The 18,934-nt window shown below is 45.1% G+C and overlaps 3 protein-coding genes across 3 annotated transcripts; all 3 read right to left on the bottom strand.

Moving 5' to 3' along the window:
• Nucleotides 1-1,421: 1,421 nt before the first annotated feature.
• LOC136428353 (glutathione hydrolase 1 proenzyme-like) lies at nt 1,422-7,938 on the bottom strand. The gene is made up of 11 exons (XM_066417805.1): nt 7,677-7,938; nt 7,296-7,510; nt 6,851-7,052; nt 6,378-6,538; nt 5,954-6,112; nt 5,531-5,667; nt 4,468-4,655; nt 3,334-3,443; nt 2,886-3,016; nt 2,206-2,331; nt 1,422-1,754 (listed from the first exon to the last, which is right to left on the bottom strand). Exons 1-11 carry the CDS (start codon nt 7,904-7,906, stop codon nt 1,614-1,616), a joined length of 1,800 nt encoding a protein of 599 aa, XP_066273902.1. The 5' UTR covers nt 7,907-7,938; the 3' UTR covers nt 1,422-1,613.
• Nucleotides 7,939-14,201: 6,263 nt separating this feature from the next.
• LOC136424257 (toll-like receptor 4) lies at nt 14,202-15,933 on the bottom strand. The gene has a single exon (XM_066412792.1). The coding sequence runs from the start codon at nt 15,823-15,825 to the stop codon at nt 14,353-14,355; it is 1,473 nt and encodes a 490-aa protein (XP_066268889.1). The 5' UTR covers nt 15,826-15,933; the 3' UTR covers nt 14,202-14,352.
• Nucleotides 15,900-17,592, bottom strand: LOC136427134 (leucine-rich repeat-containing G-protein coupled receptor 4-like). Its single transcript, XM_066415869.1, has 2 exons — nt 16,282-17,592; nt 15,900-15,917 (listed from the first exon to the last, which is right to left on the bottom strand). Exons 1-2 carry the CDS (start codon nt 17,572-17,574, stop codon nt 15,900-15,902), a joined length of 1,311 nt encoding a protein of 436 aa, XP_066271966.1. The 5' UTR covers nt 17,575-17,592.
• Between the last annotated feature and the right edge of the window lie 1,342 nt (nt 17,593-18,934).

Raw genomic sequence — 18,934 nt, 5'->3', positions numbered from 1 at the left:
CCTAGCCTATCCTCTACGTCCTGCATGTTTAACCCAGTGTCTGGCCTGTTTGTGTGAACACCGATTTGCTTTGCAATTTATATTTGCATATTTGTGACTGAACAATATCGTTATTCGATACTCCCTATTTGCATATTCGGGTAACACTACAATAAATCAACCGGGTCAAATATACTGTAAACAGGGAAAAATGAATGTATGTATGACAGAAGTAGCTATACTTTTCTGATGTATCTAACGGAAACACTGTTTGCACCTTGTTAAATACGGCCGAAAAACTAATTTGGACCGGGCGTATGGCTTAGCGTAACTGTCGTAACACAGCGCCGGTGCAAGGTGCACTAGTTCTCTCCCAGAACCTACTGTGGAAATGCGAGGATCTGGGCGGTCAGCCTGGCTGGTGAATAATTTGTAGCAATGAAAATCGGTAGCAAAGTCAACTGTCAATAACAGCTGGACAACTTTCAACCCTTCAGCGACAAGGTAAGTCAGTTGTAATGTAGATATGTTACAGGAGTTGTCCTGCTGTTACAAATTATTTGATGGGTGTTGGTACATACCACTACATAGTAAAGCTACATAGATCAAACGGGACACTCTATTTTGGCGCCTGTCTTTATTCAAAATAGCCGAAACTTCGCCTATGTGTACACCGGTACCCTATAGAGACTTTCACACAACCTTTGCTACGCCTTATCGTTAGTTAGTTAGCACTTCATCATCCATTCAGACGATGATTTGATTTCATATATCAATATCAGATATAAAAACCTGCTCAAAGGACTTTCGAATCTATCGTATTAATGAATTTAAATTCCTTTCTCTACCTAATTCAATACCAAAGAATTTCATTGTTACCATTAAATCTATTGCATAGTTGTCAATGATAACCAATGATTGCAAGAGTATTCTGTCAATTTCGTGAATTTTATCCAGCAGTCATCCGAATTTGGCATTGTACACGCACTTCTGCGTTTTACATGATTTTGACAAATTGAATAAAAGCTGAAAATATTCCATTTCTAAAAGTAGTCCACTTCAATGTCATTTCTACGTGTAATTCAGTATCCGATTACCCTAATTGGTCGTGGAAGTCCGCTATTCTGTCGACACAGCCACACATGATATCAAGTTATACAAGCACTATAACCAGCACCAGGAATTCTGCAAAAGCGAACAGCGAACTCGAAGTATAAATAACCATACTGCCAGCACTTTGAGAACATAAAAGGACTATATATAAACCACGCTTTAGCTTACTTCGAAACAGCATACTGTTTGAATTGGACCTAATTTTTAGTTTACAAGCTTGAAAGTTCATACAAATTATTCTGAAGCTAAGGGCTCTACAGCCATCTCTAGCAGAGACCTGGGGTGCCATAAACTTTGTGCCGTTGCAATTTGAATAAAATAAAATAAACTTTGTGCAATTTATGATCCACTTCTCGCCACGTCAGTTGTTCTGTTTGCATAACGTGGCGTCACAGAAGCGGTGGATTGCTCATTCATTGACAAAGACTGGGATCAGACAGTCAAAAATTTGGGTAAGTCCAATGTTTCTGCTGGAAGCTACAGTTAGACCTTGCTTCAGAATGCCAGTTAACACGTTTGCTTTAAAACCCCGAGGGGAAGCCTCCTTTAAGGGAGTCAGAATGGGCAGTGATGTCAGAGCCGATCTTCGCTACGGCCTGGACTATAGCGGAGCTCGATGCGTTGATCCAGTGACCTTTCTCTCGCAGTCCATCCAAGACTTCCTGGAACGAGAAACAGATTCTGTTTAAGGAAGGGGTTGGAATTCTGGACACTGAATCTGACTACTTTGGACGGGACGGGGGGCGGTACAGACTTCCCACGAACTTCCCAGTGCTGACGTCACACGTGCGAAATCACGTGTCTTGGGTCAGATAGCTGATCAAGACCTGTTGGTTTAATTGGAGAACAGTTTATTTCTCAATGTGTAGTTTACTTCAAATGAACTTTCTTGCTAAACAGATTTTGTTTATAACATCAAACACTGCTAGCCAGGATATAGGTTTTAGGTGTTCATGAGGCCATACTGAAGCATAACGGTGTCTTGATGACCTCGCCACTCTGGGATCAAACGCTTACGCGTGGTTCCTAGCTAATGAAACGGAGATTAACGCCGCCCCGTGCACCGTCTGGTGCGGAAAGGAGATCTATAGTTGAAAATTTAACTGAACCCACCTCTGGTGTGAACGGCCTCAACATTTCTATGTCGATATGCTGCGGCACCAGCTGGTGATGCAGACGGGGTTTCTCCACGGCGTCACCGATGTCGTCCAGTCCGAGCCACAGGTGCTGCATGGTCACCTGCGGTCAGCGAGGAAGGCAACACGTCTTTTGTCCAAAAAAAAAAAGTAAAGCAGTCATCCTCATTTGAGGTGAAGCATGATGCTTTTTCAAGTAGCTAGTGGTAGTGCAAGGCGGCTTCGACACGGCTCGCGTTTTTGGCCAAGCACACCGGGTCACCCCTTCTCTACTCGATAAGTGTGTTGGGTTCTTTTACGTGCAGAGGTTTAACGCTTGAGGTTTACGCCCGAAGCTCCCTCATACACGGGGCCACCGGCTTTACGTCAACATCCGAAAGTAAACTAAGAGAATAGAAGCCATAACGAAGCCATTTTATTGTCAACACACGAGCACGCAGTACACACACATCCGTGTCTCTAGAAACGTTAGGAGATTTCTAATGATGATTAAAAGATTAAGATATTTTCGGAAACAAATTAGGTAATTTTTTTTCACTGGCGCATTAAGCATCTCTTATAAGATTTCATTTCCATTGATCTGACAATATTCTGTGGTTGAAATAGATTTACAGTTGCAGATTTCATTGAATTTTCGTCACACGTGAAACTTCTTACGTAAGCCGTTGCCGTGGTGATTTTCGATCCTCCCGAAGCCCCGACCACCATTCTGACGTCATTGTTAGAGTCCAGGATGATGCAGGGCGTCATGGACGATAGGGGGCGCTTTCCGGGCTCAATGAAGTTTGCTGAAATAAGCAAGATAGAAATAGTCTGAAATAGTCATATGACATCGTTCGAAATTACCCATTTCAATCAGAGGTCCAATCACCACCCCCCCCCCTGGTTTTTGTATCCCAGATATATCCGGGCCTGGCAGCGAAAGGGTTTTAATTCGGCCCGGTCCCATTGCTAAGATTGCCCATTGCACGTACCTGGGGGGGGGGGGGGGGGGGGGGGGACCCCCGAAAGCGTTGGTGAGGTTTGGGATTGTCCATTGTACGTACCTGGGGAGGGCGGCACCCCGAAAGCGTTGGTGAGGTTTGGGATTGTCCATTGTGCGTACCTGGGGAGGGCGGGACTCCGTAAGCGTTGGGCTGATCTGGGATCGAGAAATCGTCCATCTCGTTGTTCAGGAGGATGCCAGTCGACTTCGACCGTCTCTTTGCGCCGAAACTACGGACACAATTGAAGAAAACGAATCACAAAACTGCATAATTGTGACAATGTCGCACAATACCAAAGGATATAGGATCTTGTAAATACTGATCTCAAAAGGTACATTCGTTTCAATTATGGAAACGGTCTACCCTTTTCCAACACACTCTAGCCACCACGTTGCTCACGTATTGACCTTCCCTGCATAGCGGGCTACCCTTGGCATACAATTCACTCTATTCTACTATTTTCCCAACGATCAGCGGAGCCTGGTAGAGGCTAAATACACTCCAGGACAGCTAAGCCGATTACGCAGGGAACGTGACCTTGCGGAACTGTGACGCCACGTGACTACGGAAGTGTGTGGCGTACAGAACACGTGGCCTTACAGAAGTGTGGCATACAGAACACGTGGCCTTACAGAAGTGTGGCGTACAGAACACGTGGCCTTACGGAAGTGTGGCGTACAGAACATGTGGCCTTACGGAAGTGTGGCGTACAGAACACGTGGCCTTACAGAAGTGCGGCGTACAGAACACGTGACCTTACAGAAGTGTGGCATACAGAACACGTGGCCTTACAGAAGTGTGGCGTACAGAACACGTGGCCTTACAGAAGTGTGGCGTACAGAACACGTGGCCTTGCGGAAGTGTGGCGTACAGAACACGTGGCCTTACAGAAGTGTGGCGTACAGAACACGTGGCCTTACGGAAGTGTGGCGTACAGAACATGTGGCCTTACGGAAGTGTGGCGTTCAGAACACGTGGCCTTACAGAAGTGTGGCGTACAGAACACGTGGCCTTACAGAAGTGTGGCGTACAGAACACGTGGCCTTGCGGAAGTGTGGCGTACAGAACACGTGGCCTTACAGAAGTGTGGCGTACAGAACACGTGGCCTTACGGAAGTGTGGCGTATAAGCCACGTGACCTTACGGTATTGTGACATTCAGGGCACGTGTTCTTACGGAAGTGTGAGGTGTAGGATACGTGACTTTATGGAAGTGTGACGTAAAGGACACGTGAGTGGCGGAAGTTTACTTACTACGTGTTGACGGTGCTGGTGACGGCCACGGCGTCGCCGTTCGGCGCCAGGACGGACAGGTGTGAGGTGCCGCCGTCAGGAGGCGTCGCGAAAGACGGTTCGTAGTACATGTAGTTGTACGTCCTCGAGTCGTTTATCTTTTGTCGCAGGGAGTCGGCGTAGTCACTGGACGTCATGGTTTCAACGAGCTTTTGGGACAGAAAGATAGTTCAGCTTAATCCGGTCTGGAGAACGTTTTGTCAATGGCGCAAGTTTCGGAATGGGGCACGTTTTGGAGTGGAGCACGTTTTGGAATGGAGCACGTTTTGGAATGGCGCAAGTTTCGGAATGGGGCACGTTTTGGAATGGAACACGTTTTGGAATGGAGCACGTTTTGGAATGGAGCACGTTTTGGAATGGAGCACGTTTTGGAATGGAGCATGCACGTTTTGGAATGGAGCATGCACGATTTGGAATGGAGCATGTTTTGGAATGGAGCACGCTTTGGAATGGAGCACGTTTTGGAATGGAGCATGCACGTTTTGGAATGGAGCACGTTTTGGAATGGAGCACGTTTTGGAATGGAGCATGCACGTTTTGGAATGGAGCACGTTTTGGAATGGAGCACGTTTTGGAATGGAGCACGTTTCGGAATGGAGCATGTTTTGGAATGGAGCACGTTTAGGAATGGAGTACGTTTCGAAATGGAGAAAGTTTCGGAATGGAGCACGTTTTCGAATGGAGCAAGTTTTGGAATGGAGTATGTTTTGGAATGGAGCATGTTTTGGAATGGAGCACGTTTCGGAATGGAGCACGTTTAGGAATGGAGTACGTTTCGAAATGGAGAAAGTTTTGGAATGGAGCACGTTTTGGAATAGAGCAAGTTTAGGAATGGAGCACGTTTTCGAATGGAGCAAGTTTTGGAATGGAGCACGTTTTGGAATGGAGCACGTTTTGGAATGGAGCACGTTTTGGAATGGAGCACGTTTTGGAATGGAGCATGTTTTGGAGTGTAACACGTACCCTGGGACACAACATGGTTGGAAACGCTATTGACATAAAGTCAAAGTCAATTGACACAAACCTTCTCTACGTCTACGAAGTTGGGATCTCCCAGCTCGGTTCTCTTGGCATAGGCGAACTTGAAGGCCTCCACAATCCTGTGGTAGGTCAGGATCTCGCTATCATCATCTTCCACACTGGTGGCGTCGAAAGTGTAACCTGTAACAAGAAATTGAAGGTCGCAATATTTAGAGCTTTCGGAAATGCGTTCGAATTGTTTGATTGAAGCCCATGTAACATAAGTAGAAGCCCGTGTGATAAATATCATCCAGTCCGGAGCACCCGTATCGAAGGTAATTAATGAGGTATGACATAACGAAAGATTACAACACGGTGTACTTCGTATCACCCGAGGTACCAGCCCGACCGAAAGGCCGGACCGGTCTGTATGTTAAGGTATTCCACTGGCTTCTACTTGAATCCCAAGGTAGGACGGCCTTCCTACCTTGCAGGATGTTGAGGATGAGACTTAAGACGGCCCCGCTAGCTGGAGGAGGCGGCGACAGGGCCGTCAGGGTACCCTCCGACCCATCGAGAGGGATGCTGAGAGGTGACGTCACGTTTACCCGGTAGTCACGAAGGTCCTGCAGTGTGATGATCCCACCTACAAAATACAACATCTTCTAATCCTTGTAACTTTTATCATTACGTCAAGAAACAGCTTTTTAAAACGGGTAGCACAATCTCCCCATATAGAAAACCTTTTTCTACATTTTTGTACTTTAAAGTAAGATCATTACAACTTGAGCTATGAAAAATCTAATCATTCGCCAAGAAAGCCTGAGTTGAAAATACATTTTCTTGTGGCCACTACATGACTGCTTCCATTGACTGAAACGTAACCAAAAAGGGAGCAATCTTCGACTTACCTGCCTCCTTTATGTCATCTACTAGGTTCTTGGCGATCTCACCCCTGTATAAGGTGTCTGCATTTCCAGCGGCAATCGCACGGAGCGTCTGGGCAAGCTGGGGCCGCTTCATGATCTGGTTCTCTCCCAAAATGTTGTTGTTCTTGTCGCAGAAAACCTCACTGGTTAAACATGCAGAGATGGCGATGAATATGTTTGTTACAAAATGCAATAGTTTATACATGTCTGTGCAGATAATAGGGTGTGCACATAACGGTTTATAACGGAATGAACATGCTGTAGAAAACCTTTTGGTTGGAGGGAGCTTTTCAAACCTCAGAGAGGTATTAATACAAACAGTCACATTTGCAATACCACATTGGACTTTTCATGGACCACGAGATGGTAATGAAATTACGTTAGATTTAACAGAAGAAAAATCAGAAACAAGGGGCTATAGTTTTCTGATCAGTTTACTTCGCTAGTCTACCTACCACATATGGCTGTCTGGGTTCTGTATCTCATCCATGACCGTGGTATCTTTGAGAGCAGCAGCCATCGCATTGCCAATACAGAACCCCTCCTCCGCCATCAGTATAGCCGGTTGGAACAGGTCCTTCCACGGCAGCTTCCCGTACCTCTGGTGCGCCTCCCAGTAGCCGCGGATCTCACCGGGTACGGCAACGGCAAGTCCGCCTGGAATAAAAGTACAAGTGAGAGTGATATCGGTCCAGTTTAGTGAACCACTACTTAACACTCCGGAGGCCCGTCCGAAGGACTGTGACCCATTCTAATATAGCCGAACACGTGACAGCAATAATTTGCTCAGACGTTTATAGCTCCGCCCGTCTCTGTTGGGTATTGATAGGGACATTTTATCACATACTAGTGAAGTTAAAAAAAAGGTTAGAAACTATGAGTACAGATCCACGCTAATACCTGTTGTCGAGGAAGCATCTTCGAACATGTCGTTGGAGGCTTCCGCGGGGGCGGTCTCTCTGGCGATGATGACATCTGCCGTGTTGGTTGTGGCGTTGTACACGGTCATGATGAACCCCCCGCCGACCCCCATGCTGTGCGCGTTCATCAGCCCGTTGCACAGGAGGGTCGCGACGGCGGCGTCCACGGCCGAACCGCCCTTCTCAAGGATATCACTGTGGATACGGAAGACAAAGAAAGTTATAATTGTTAACATTTATATATTCATTTATTTATTTCATCTTCAAGCACCTGGGTAGCCCTAACAGCTATGCTAGCTGATTTTCATTGGGGCACAGTATAGCACATATTATTTAGTAAGATAAAAGTCTTTAAACGTACCTGCCAATTTTCGAGCACTCTCCGGAATCTGCTGCGACGGCAGCCTTCTCGTACGGTCCCCCGGTCCCCGCTACGGTAGGGTAGGGCTCGCAGGGGTCCCCCACGTTTTTCTCCTTACGCGATCGCGATGGTCTTGTCAGCCCGACGGCCAGGCCCACCACCAATACCACTAAGACAACGGCGAGACCGATGGCTACATATCTAGATCTGTTGCTTCTTCTTCTAGGCATCCTCTTCTAGATGCGTAGATGCGGCTGTTTTTGTCAACTGCAAGAAAAGCAAGGCGCGTGTTAGAAGTAGTTTTTGGCAGGAGACGGACCACTGACACCATGGTTGTCTTGTGGAATTTCATACTTGTGATATTTGTAAGACTAAGTTGAAGATGACCATCACAATGCAAAGCGTATGTAAATTTGGAAGCCATTTTTATGATTAATGATGAAGTTTAAACATGGAATTCTGCTAAAGGAAAGGACACATACAATATGTGTAATGTTGGTATAGAAGACTACTATTTGAAATAGATTATGCTAGTTGCAGCCTTATTTGCATAATCAATGAGTCAAGAAAAAAAATAGCCAAAGTCTAAATATTTCATGGAGGTATGAGGTCTCTGAACTCTTGTTACATATTGGGTGACTGTATACAAATGTATACAAATTATACAAATTAGGACTTAAATCGCATATTCATTGAGGGAATTCTGATATTCGGGTGTTTCCTATGATAGAACTTAAATACATGTAACGTGTGTAATCTATAGCAGGTGGAGCATTTGCAGATGCTGATTATACAAAAAAGGCTTAATTTGTATAGTTAAATATTTGCTACAAAATTTCCATACTTTCTTTCTTTATTTATTGAGATTTACACGGCCCAGACTGTAAGGTTTGGGCCCCCCACTCTTTTCGATAGGTGTGGTGGGTTCTTTGACGTGCTCGAGGTGTGGCTCTATCAAACACGGGACCTCCATTTCACGTCCTATCCAAGGGACAGCCCTATATGAAGCTAGGTACTCATTTTCACCTGAGTGAAGTGAGGCCAGTCCTTTCCCAGGGGCACAACGTCAACGGGACAAATCAGGGAACCCCGGATTCGAACCCGGGACTTCTGGGTTCTGGGCCAAACACCCTGCCACTGCGCCACCGAGATGCCACTTTCTTAGTGATAATTGATAGGAATTTCATATTTGAGACATGTGGAAGTCAGTTGAAGATCACCATCACAATGCAAAGTTTATGTCTATTTGTATGATTATTGAACATGGAAGTCTGCTAAAGAAAATGAATCTGATGGAGAAGACCATCAAATAGATTATGCTGGCTACAGCCTTATTTTCGTAATCAATGAGACAAGAAAAAAAAGACCCATGTATTGGGGTAACAGTCGTTACACAGTGTAGGGGTACACAAAAATTCCGAAGCCATGACTCACCGCTAGAGGGCAAAAAGACTGGGCGTAACTTGAACAGTCTACTGTCGTAGGGGTCAGAAAGGTTACGCGACACACCTTAGATAAAACTGGATCTGAGTTCAGTAGAAAGATTGACATCTCAAAATCTCAATAATGATATGTCATGCCCATGATGTTTAAGGACAAAATCGTGTCGCGGACAAACTTTACTGATTCAGGGGTAAAACTAAAGAAGAAGCTGAAGGGTTTTGATTAATATGTTGCTGACGTAAAAAGGTAAAATTATTGAGCAACGCACATATCAAAAATTCTTAGTACACTGGAGATTGATCCGGTCTGTATCATGATGGTGTCCAACTTCAGCTGTGTCTATCCTTACTCAGACAAGGAAATTTCTCAAAACACAGATTTTTGCTGCGCGACACACCTACCTCTTCTAGACATAACGACTTTTGCCACGCGACACTTGAAAGCCCCAGAGGCGTCTCATTGTTGTGGCACGTTCCACTGCTTTGGGGGAGGTGCGCACTTTTCGCTGTTTTTTTTCTTTGCACAGACTTCATTGTTTTGATACATTAGTTTTACTGTTTTTTACGGATTTTGTGATGTGATTCAATCAATTCTAGACAATTTCAGAATTAAAAATTTTTTTTGGCAAAACATGGTGCTTCACAACCAAACGTGTACATGCAAGAATGCGGCAAGACCGATCCACGACCCAACCCAACCCAAAGGAATGCAGCAAAATCGGCCCAACCCAGAGGAGTGACGCAAAAGACTAGAAATCTTGGGTATTTTCAAAGATCGACCAGATTACAAAAAGAGAGACAGCCCAATCTCAGCTAAGTTAGATATGAGTGGCTTCTGACAGCTTGGCTGTCGTTTCCTCAACGACATTTTGATGTGACACAGGAATTAAAATTGTGCCCTCCCTGATCTGTTCCAACAACTTTTTTAACGGTAAAATGAACAAAGGACGCGCCACGTATTAAGTCGGATTGTTGTGAAACAGTAGGAAGACTAGCCTGGATACCAGACCCAGCGCGAGACGATAGTTATCCCGTCGGCCGGGGTCGCGACACGCCCCGCTCGCAGAGTCGCCACGTGCACGCTGCCGCTAATTATCTCTCGTGTGAGCTAACTCGGGATATTAAAGGTGCACGTGTCCGGTTCACTAGCCGGGATACCAGACCCAGCGGGAGACGGTACTAATCCCGTCGGCCTGGGTCGCGACACGCCCCGCTCGCAGAGTCGCCACGTGCACGCTGCCGCTAATTATCTCTCGCGTGAGCCAACTCGGGGTAAGCTGCACGTGCCCGAACTCTGTGAGCGGGACATGTTTCTACCCCAGCGGAAGGGATTGGTATCGCCTCACGCGCTGTGGGTCAGGCATGCAGGATATAGTAAGACTCACCAGAGTAAGGATGCTTGGCAGGTCTTGGCTCTTCTGTCTGAGAACGTCTTCATGTGTCAGGAGTCCGTCTTACACTGTTCCTCACTGCCGTGCACTAGTGGTTGGACGAGGTTTAGATTTGACGCTGCCTGTAGTGTTACTTGCCCACAGGGTATAAACCTGTGATAATTACTACATCGACCAGATAAAGGTGCTTGTGTGGCATCGTGTGGTGCAATCGGTAGGGTGTTTCGTCCACAACGGAGAGGTCCCGGGTTCGAAACCACCGATATACCCCTGAAGTTGTGTCCTTGGGAAGGGCACTATACACCACTTTTCTCACTTCATAGTTAGCACACTATCACTTTACTCAGGTGTAAATGAGTACCTAGCTTCGGCTGAATGTTTGAAAATAATAGAGCATTCCTCTGTCACAGCCGAATGCCGGCCAAACACAGCCCGCCTAGCACCCGAACCTTTCCCGACCGTGGCTGGGGGAAGGTCGGGAGGCCATATTCGTGTGTAACCAGGCTTCAGGAAGGCCTGGTGGTGGCTACCGATTTTGTACTCAATGTCATCATCTTTCATTACCAAGCGCAACGTCCATTTCATGGGGAAGGGTGGAATAAATAAGCACAGTGAATCGAAAAGAACGTATCCAGCAAAGAATATGCACACAAAGAAAACCAAGAAAAAAGTTGAGCTCACCGTTGTAGGTTTTAGTCAAGGCCGATGGATCGTGGTGCTTTCCTGCGGCTTGACGTGCCTCTTGGTTGAAGGCGGGAATCGGATCATTATGTATGTAACAGAGGCTCCGGATGTTGACCAAAGGTGGGCGAGAAGGCGCGAAAGTTACGAAAACAAGAAGACGCTTTACAATGTTCACGTGAGAGACCCATGTGTGGGTGCATGGTCATTGTCAGGACCACGGTCCACCTCTGTATAGCTCGCATCACACCTTGATCATGCACCCATCATCAGGGCTTCACGTGATCATTGTAAAGCGCCATCTTGCTTTCCTAACGTTCGTATCTTCGCCCCCACCTGTTCTAAAAGTAAATATGTAGTATTCATTAGTTACTGACCTCGGAATCTAACCGAAAATATCTACGCTGTCCCTTTGTGTGTACGCTCTCAATCGTCCATAACACATCTAGTACGAAATGGAAAAAGAAATATCATCTGCGAATGTCCCAAAAGGAAACATATTATTCACGAAGATATCCGAAATCTCTATTGTAGTACTAGCTTTTCTAGATTAAGAAATTCACAGAAACTCATGTTTTTCTTTAAACCATCCAACCCACTCATAATCGAAAACGTGGGACTTTTCCACTGTTTTCAAAGAAGAAGTCAAACCCCGCATCAGTTTTTAATCTTCGTCGTTTGTATCACATGTATGCCTTATGTTTCACTTTATGATCGTGCATCGTTATCAATTGTTGTCAAATTTCAATTAGCCTACGGGCACGAATTTGCAATAAACTTTGTATTCAATCCTGCGGGGTGGTGTTTTCTGAGGTAGCCGAAAGGATACCCGTGGGTACAATCTAGACTCTACCCCGGGGCATATCTTGGGTTAGGGGGTATGATTTAAAACTACCCTGTACACCTTTTATCTGGCGGGAGTGCATTCTGGGCTTGCCTTATGTATACCCGGTATATAGTTGCATTTGGGCAGCTGACATTCAACTACGTGATTCGAACAATTTTGCTAACGATGGATTCAGGACGACAAATACCATGGTTACGTAAAATGAAATAAACTAATTAATTACGCTTCGCGAATAATGTACCACCAACGCTTAACGTTGACTTAGAGTGGGCTCGCCACGCCTCACGGGAAAATAAAGGCATACCGGCCGCCAAGGTCTATTCAGCTCGTCATGCATGGCGAATGGTTCGGTGCACTGCCAACACGCAGACACGCACACACTATGCACATGTACACATTTTCTTTGTCAAGTTGTGATTTTCCATAGCATGAGGCAAACAGCAACTGCTGGGTCGTCCATGGTAAATACTAACTGTTTTCATCAATCACCAAAAAAATGGCAAACCCACTATGAAAAACCAAATTCTAGTCTTCTCGGGAATGGAGAAGCCACAAAAGGCTCATATAGGGATTTTCCTTTTAGGGATCCAAGTTTTGACGCTTATATGACTGATTTTGGAGGGAAAATTGGCATTCAAAAATCGAATGGGATATCAGGGTGACAAAAGGGATGTTTCCTTTGCATTTTACCGATAGGTAACCAAGTCTATATTTGCTGTCACGTTCTGAAGGGGTGCCAGAATTTCTATCCTAATTTAAGACAGGAAGACGTTGAAGTAAAACTCCTTTGAAAATGCTGTAAGGTGTGTGGATTACTTGACGGTGCAATATAACTGTGGCCGCACGGGGGAGCCGCATGATAGGCTGGATCTATGGACGGGTCAAAGAATAGAAAGAAACATCAGGCCACACTTGAGAAAATTTTTAACACGACTTTGAAGACAACATGCTAGCGCAGGAAGCATGCGTCACTTCACGTGGGCTTTGTGCAACGTAACATTTGAATTGCTTCTCGCGGTAGTGCGAATCACTTCTCCCGATACTGTGAATTACTTCTCGCGGTTACATTAATTGCCTTTACTGCAAGCGACAAAACGCAGTCCTTCCACACAGCGGACACAGGATTCCAGCGGTAACAGGATCCCAAGCAGATACGGGACCTCAAGCAGATACGCCCCCCCCCAAAAAAAAACTAGAAAAAAAAATTGCTAAAAAATCGCTAGTGGGAAGGAGAGTAACGGAGGCTATCAAAATTATCCGACTTTTTTTCAATCATCACACCTTTTAAACTCCTCACCTTCTGCTTGGAGATTACATACATTACATTTATCGTCCACGATCCATTCATGACCACGACACGACCGTTTGTTCATGTAGTTTCATTATTTCAAATCACAACACATCTAGTATGTCAATTTGTATCACTAATTGTTTCATAATGAGAACACATATAACAGCACAACAGCCGTAATGGTATACAATGTCAACACATATGCAATCATTCAATATGATACGAAATATCATCAGCTTACAATTATTGGCTTAAACTAAATGGTGCTGTACAGTGTATATCTACACATACATTAACTGAATGTTTGTCGTCAACAATATAAGACAAGCTTATCATAAACTCATGTTAGGACGCTATAAGTAAATAAAGATTGTGGTACATAAAGAAATACAAAACGACAAGTTAATTCTAAAGCTTGCTATGTGCAATGTGTATTACGTTAGTAGGATGCACTACATAGCACAGTGTTTATGATAATAAATGTCGTCTATAGTAGTAAATGTACATAGATAGTATTATAATTTTTACGATTCTAACTATAATATTACTGGTCTCCGTTTGGATCTCATGATAAAAGCCACCACTTTATATGATATAACAATAAACTATCAATCGTCATCACACAAAAATCCGAATCTATAAAACTTAGGCTCACGCAAGTCAAAGTTTCCAACAATAGTAAACAATTTAACGTCAATAGGATCTTAGAAATGGTAACATGATGATAAAAGAATTAATAATACAGACAGAAAATTTAACCAAATTACGTAAAGCTATTTACATCAACGCCTTTCGACCATCTCAGAGACGGGTGCGCCATAAACTTTCTGCTTATTTTGATCCACTGCTCACTGAGTCACGTGTTCTATCTGCATAACTTGACGTCAGAGAAGCGGTTGATATCTCATTCATTTAGAGAGACTGGAGTTAGTGAAAAATTTGGGTAAGTCCAAATATTGTGTTGGAAGTTACAGGCACTTTGATTCAGAACAAACAACGAGAAGTAACTTTTGACACATAGTGGCTACAGTGGTAGGAGAGGACCGTCGTCTCCATCTCCAAACCACTGGTCGTCTGGCAATAGAATTTCATCTTGCTGTTCCGGAAGGTTCCGCATGGGGCCATGTATCTGCACTTCTACAATGTTCCTTACCGGAGCCTGTTCTTGTTGTTCCGCAATGTTGCGTTCCGGGCCCTGTGCCTGTTGTTCCGGAATGTTCCGTTCCGGATCTTGTACCTGCTGCTGAGGCTCTGGGTCCCGGGGTAGAGGATCGCCCAGAGCGTGTCGCAGCCGCTTCCAGAACAGCGGCCTTTTCCGCACGTCGCCCGGCCACACCAGGTACGTGTCTCTGTTCATCACGGCGTTCAGATGGCGGAACCGTTTCAGCAGTCTGTCAGGAATCCTCTCCAGAAACACCAGGATGAGACGCCTCTTTCCCCCATTCTCAAACATGTGGTACTGGGCCATCTGGAACTCGTACTCGCACCACTGACTCTTCAGGAAGTTCCTGGTGATGATACAGACGGTTCTCCGACTGTTTTCCACGGCATCCGCGATGTTTTCCACAATGGGAGCGCCGACTGCAAAGTCCCGTTCGTGTATGACCAGACTGTAGTCAGGTTCCAGATTCTTTATTGCTTCATGTACAACCCACATGACGTCCCGGTTGTTGTAGGCAAGGAAAGCATCGTGCGTGTATTTGAGCGGCTCTTGGTTCTCTACTTCGCCAATCTTCGGTCTCCTCCACTTGGCCAACTGCCACAGGTAGTACTGAACACGGGCGATGTGGTAGTCGACCAGGAAAATGGTCATCATGGCGACGAAGATGCTCGAAGAGGCGACCACACAAGCCAGGAGGCGGTTGGGTCGGAATCCATGACTACAATCCGTGTCAAAGAACGTGCCTTCTGTTGACCCCTGTCTGTCGTTATGTTGTTTCTGCGTCAACCCGTCTATCAAACGCCGTCGGAGCAGTTGTGCTGGACTGGTACATGTGTAGCCTCGAGTAAAATCAGGATAAGGGTTGTGCAAGTTCGGCACCCTGTCGTATTTGTCGTTGGCCCACTCAACAAACCACGTTAACTTGCAGTCGCACAAAAACGGGTTGTCAGCAATGTCTATTGTCTCTAACCGGTTGACAACAGGACCGAATGTTGTTTGATTTAACACAGTTAATCTGTTGCTCGCCAGATTCAGGTTCCTCAACCCGTACAGACGGTGAAAGGCGTTCCCAATCACTGCTATCCTGTTGGCTGCCAGGTTTAATTGTGTCACGTTGTCCACACCTTCAAATGTCATCTCTGTTATGTACTGTATCTTGTTGTCACTAAGATCAAGGATTGCTAGCCGCGATAGTCCACGGAAGGCGGATGGCATGACTGTGCTGATCTCGTTATTACTGAGATCCAGATGTTCCAGTCGGTCCAACCCTCGGAATTGTTCTCTATTGATAAACTGGATGTGGTTGTGAGAAAGAGTCAACGTTTTCAGGTTCATCTGATATTTCAGTAAAACCCAGTTGTCGCGTAAACCTTTCGCTGTCAGAACATTATTATCTAGCCTAAGTGTTTCTAAGATTGATGGCTCACCTGTCAGTAATAAAGGACCAACAATATTTCTGATATTGTTGTTAGAAAGGTCGAGATACCGTGCACTCGTAATGTTTACATCGTCAATATTGTTGTGCTGCAAATCAAGCACACCAATATTCCTAGGTAGACAATCGCCGTCAATCTGAGTAATCGCGTTATGACTCAAATTCAGATAATTCACGCTTTTCAAACCACTGAAGTTAAATGATATTTTACATGGTGGTGGATGTGTGTGTCTGCTGTTTAACTTATTGAAACTGAGATCAAGATAGTCCAAGGTCCTTGGAAGTTGAGCTCGGGAGGTTACCAAGTTGTTATGGCTCAAATCAAGATGAGTAAGAGAGGTTAGTCCTTCAAATACGCCCGCTGGCAATGTAGAAATTTCCTTCTGTGTCAAGTTAAGATGAGTGAGTGAAGACAGTCCGCTGAACGTCTTGTCTTCTAAATCATCCAATGAGCCCCGCGTCAAGTCCAGCCTTTGTAAATGTGAAAAACCAAGAAAAGCGTCAGCTTGTATGGCGTCAATGTTTGTAAAAGACAGAGTTTTCAATTTTTTAATATCTCTTATTCCCGCAATGACGTCCATTACGGATTCCCACACATGAAATGACAGCTCCTGAATCTGCGTGTGTCGGAGTTCAGGCAGGACGTCCTGAATGTTGTACGGATATGTATAATCATAGTCGAGGTCCAACGTCTGAAGATGTGAGAGTGACTTCAGCAGGCCGGGGGCTATCCGGGCGTCAGTGTGTAAATGTTTCAGACTCGCCAACATCGGCCGGAACATTTGAACACTGAGGGCATAGTGGTGAAATATATCGATTTCTATAGTCTCTACATTAGACAAGTTTCTAAAAACAGGTCCGAAGTAGAGGTCACTGGTTCTTGGTAGATGATTGAGACTTATTTTTCGAAGGTTGTACAGCGGTGCCCACAGCAGGCGTCGTTGTAAGAATCCACTTCCGCTGTTGACTCTTCTAGCGGTGGTCTTTTGATCCTCCTTCGGGACGTTGCTGATTTCCCTTATGGTCAGAATTTCCAATGAGGTCAAAGCATCAAAAATGTGATCGGGTAAAATGTTGACATCCCTCACACTAAGCTCTAAATGCGTAAGTTTAGATAACCCCGTGAACACTCCCGCACTGACTGCATCGGTGAAAATCGTCACCCGCAGATAATTCAGGTTTCGCAGATCTTGGAAAAGTCCATTTCGAAGAGTATACATGGGTCTCGATTCCCTCGACCATATCAATCCAATTAAACCATCCCATCTCTCTATACTCATATTAATACGTTCTAAATTCTTCAACCCTGCAAACGCACCGATCTCAATGGTCTTTAGAGCATTTCCAGACAGGTCTAAGGATTTCAGATTTCTTAACCCACTAAACGAGCCGTTGTACACATAGGTTATGTTGTTATAACTGAGATCCAAAGTGGTGACCGACTCGGGGATGCCGGGCGGTACCTGGTTTAGACCCGCGCCAGTTGTTATGAACCGTGGATCCTCTACATCTCCAGCACACACCACAGTTGTTGAGTTCCAGGTCTGACACACAGGTGAGGAGAATTGTCCTCTAACCCGTCCATGTTGGGTGATGAACGCGGAAATCACAGCTAAGCAGACTGCGAGCAGAGCGGGTTTAGACTCCATGTCGATCTGTTATGTTGTGAACCTGTGAAAAAATATGAACGTCTGGTAAGTGATATCCTTTATGAGCATGACAGTGAAATCACGCATGGACATTTTCCGACTGACGGTCATTTATTTTCAAAGGGACTTTATCCCCCTCTAGGAGGAGAAACGAGGTTTTTAAAACAGTTCTTACGGTATAATTTGGAAACTCTGTACTTTGGAATTGAATGGATAGCCTGGGTGCAATGAGCTTGTCAAATACGTGAAAGGTCAGCTTTTACACCTGAGCACGGCACTTTTGTGCAAAATATTTGTGGGACGTGGTGATTTCCAATAACGATAACTCTAGCCCCCAAACCCCTTCCCTAGTCCTAATCATAACCCTAATCCTACATGTAAATCATGCCCTGCTCCCATCGACCCCAGCCCTAACTCCGCACAGGTGCAGTACCTGACCTCTCAGGTATTTAGCAGCTCCATGATTTGGCGTCACACCTGGCTCTGCTTCACTCATAGCCAAACATATTGGAAGGTTCCCAATAAACAAGTTATCTGACCCTTAACGTCTCTACCGTCACCACAACAAGGACGGCGTCGTTCTTATGCAGCAAGACAAATTACCTGAGGGGAAGAAATTCACTAATAGTGGCATGCAGGCCACAACTTTTTTTCTATTTTGTCCATGACATTGTGATGCCTGCAAGAAGAGGTATGTTGAACTTCAAGTTTGTCTTCAGTCACGAGGAAACAGAGAAGGTTCACGGATAACTGCCGTGGCTCGAATACTTATTTCCGCGTCAGCAGCCAATATGGACTCGCAAGCCTAAACCGGCTGTCACTTCTCAATTACCACATATTCTTTACCTTTTCACACTGTAAACATACGACGTGTTTTTAGGCAGCGGTTCTTGCATGACGGTAAACAGAAGCGATCCGTCCCTAGGCACTCTAAACATGACCTGGTCGTCACAGTGAGCAGAGGTGATCTATTCAGGTGCTAACGCGCTGCTATGCTCTCCGAAGGATACGATTTCAGACTGAACAATAGGACGTGTTGTGCATATCCATGACGCTCGGGGGACCGCCTAGTCATGATCAATGTTACATATCTCTGCGAAAGACGGTGAATATCTAACACCGTGGCCTGATATGTTATGAATAAACAGGACGCCCAATAATTCTACTTCTGATTATTACTAAGAGTTGCAGGGGCATTATGTGACGTCAAAACTGTTTAAGAATTAATTTAATTTTTTTTGCCTTACAGTAGTATATCAATCCGCCGGGATACATAAACCCACCACTTTGAAAATCAGTGGGTTCGAGATATCTCAAGTGCAGCACCCCCGGTGTAGGTATACATGTATGTGCATTATAC

The sequence above is a fragment of the Branchiostoma lanceolatum genome, chromosome 1, assembly GCF_035083965.1.
Source record: "Branchiostoma lanceolatum isolate klBraLanc5 chromosome 1, klBraLanc5.hap2, whole genome shotgun sequence".
Classification (NCBI taxonomy): Eukaryota; Metazoa; Chordata; class Leptocardii; order Amphioxiformes; family Branchiostomatidae; genus Branchiostoma; species Branchiostoma lanceolatum.
Note: the sequence above shows the minus strand (reverse complement) of the source record. Positions and strands in the feature narration are given on the sequence as shown.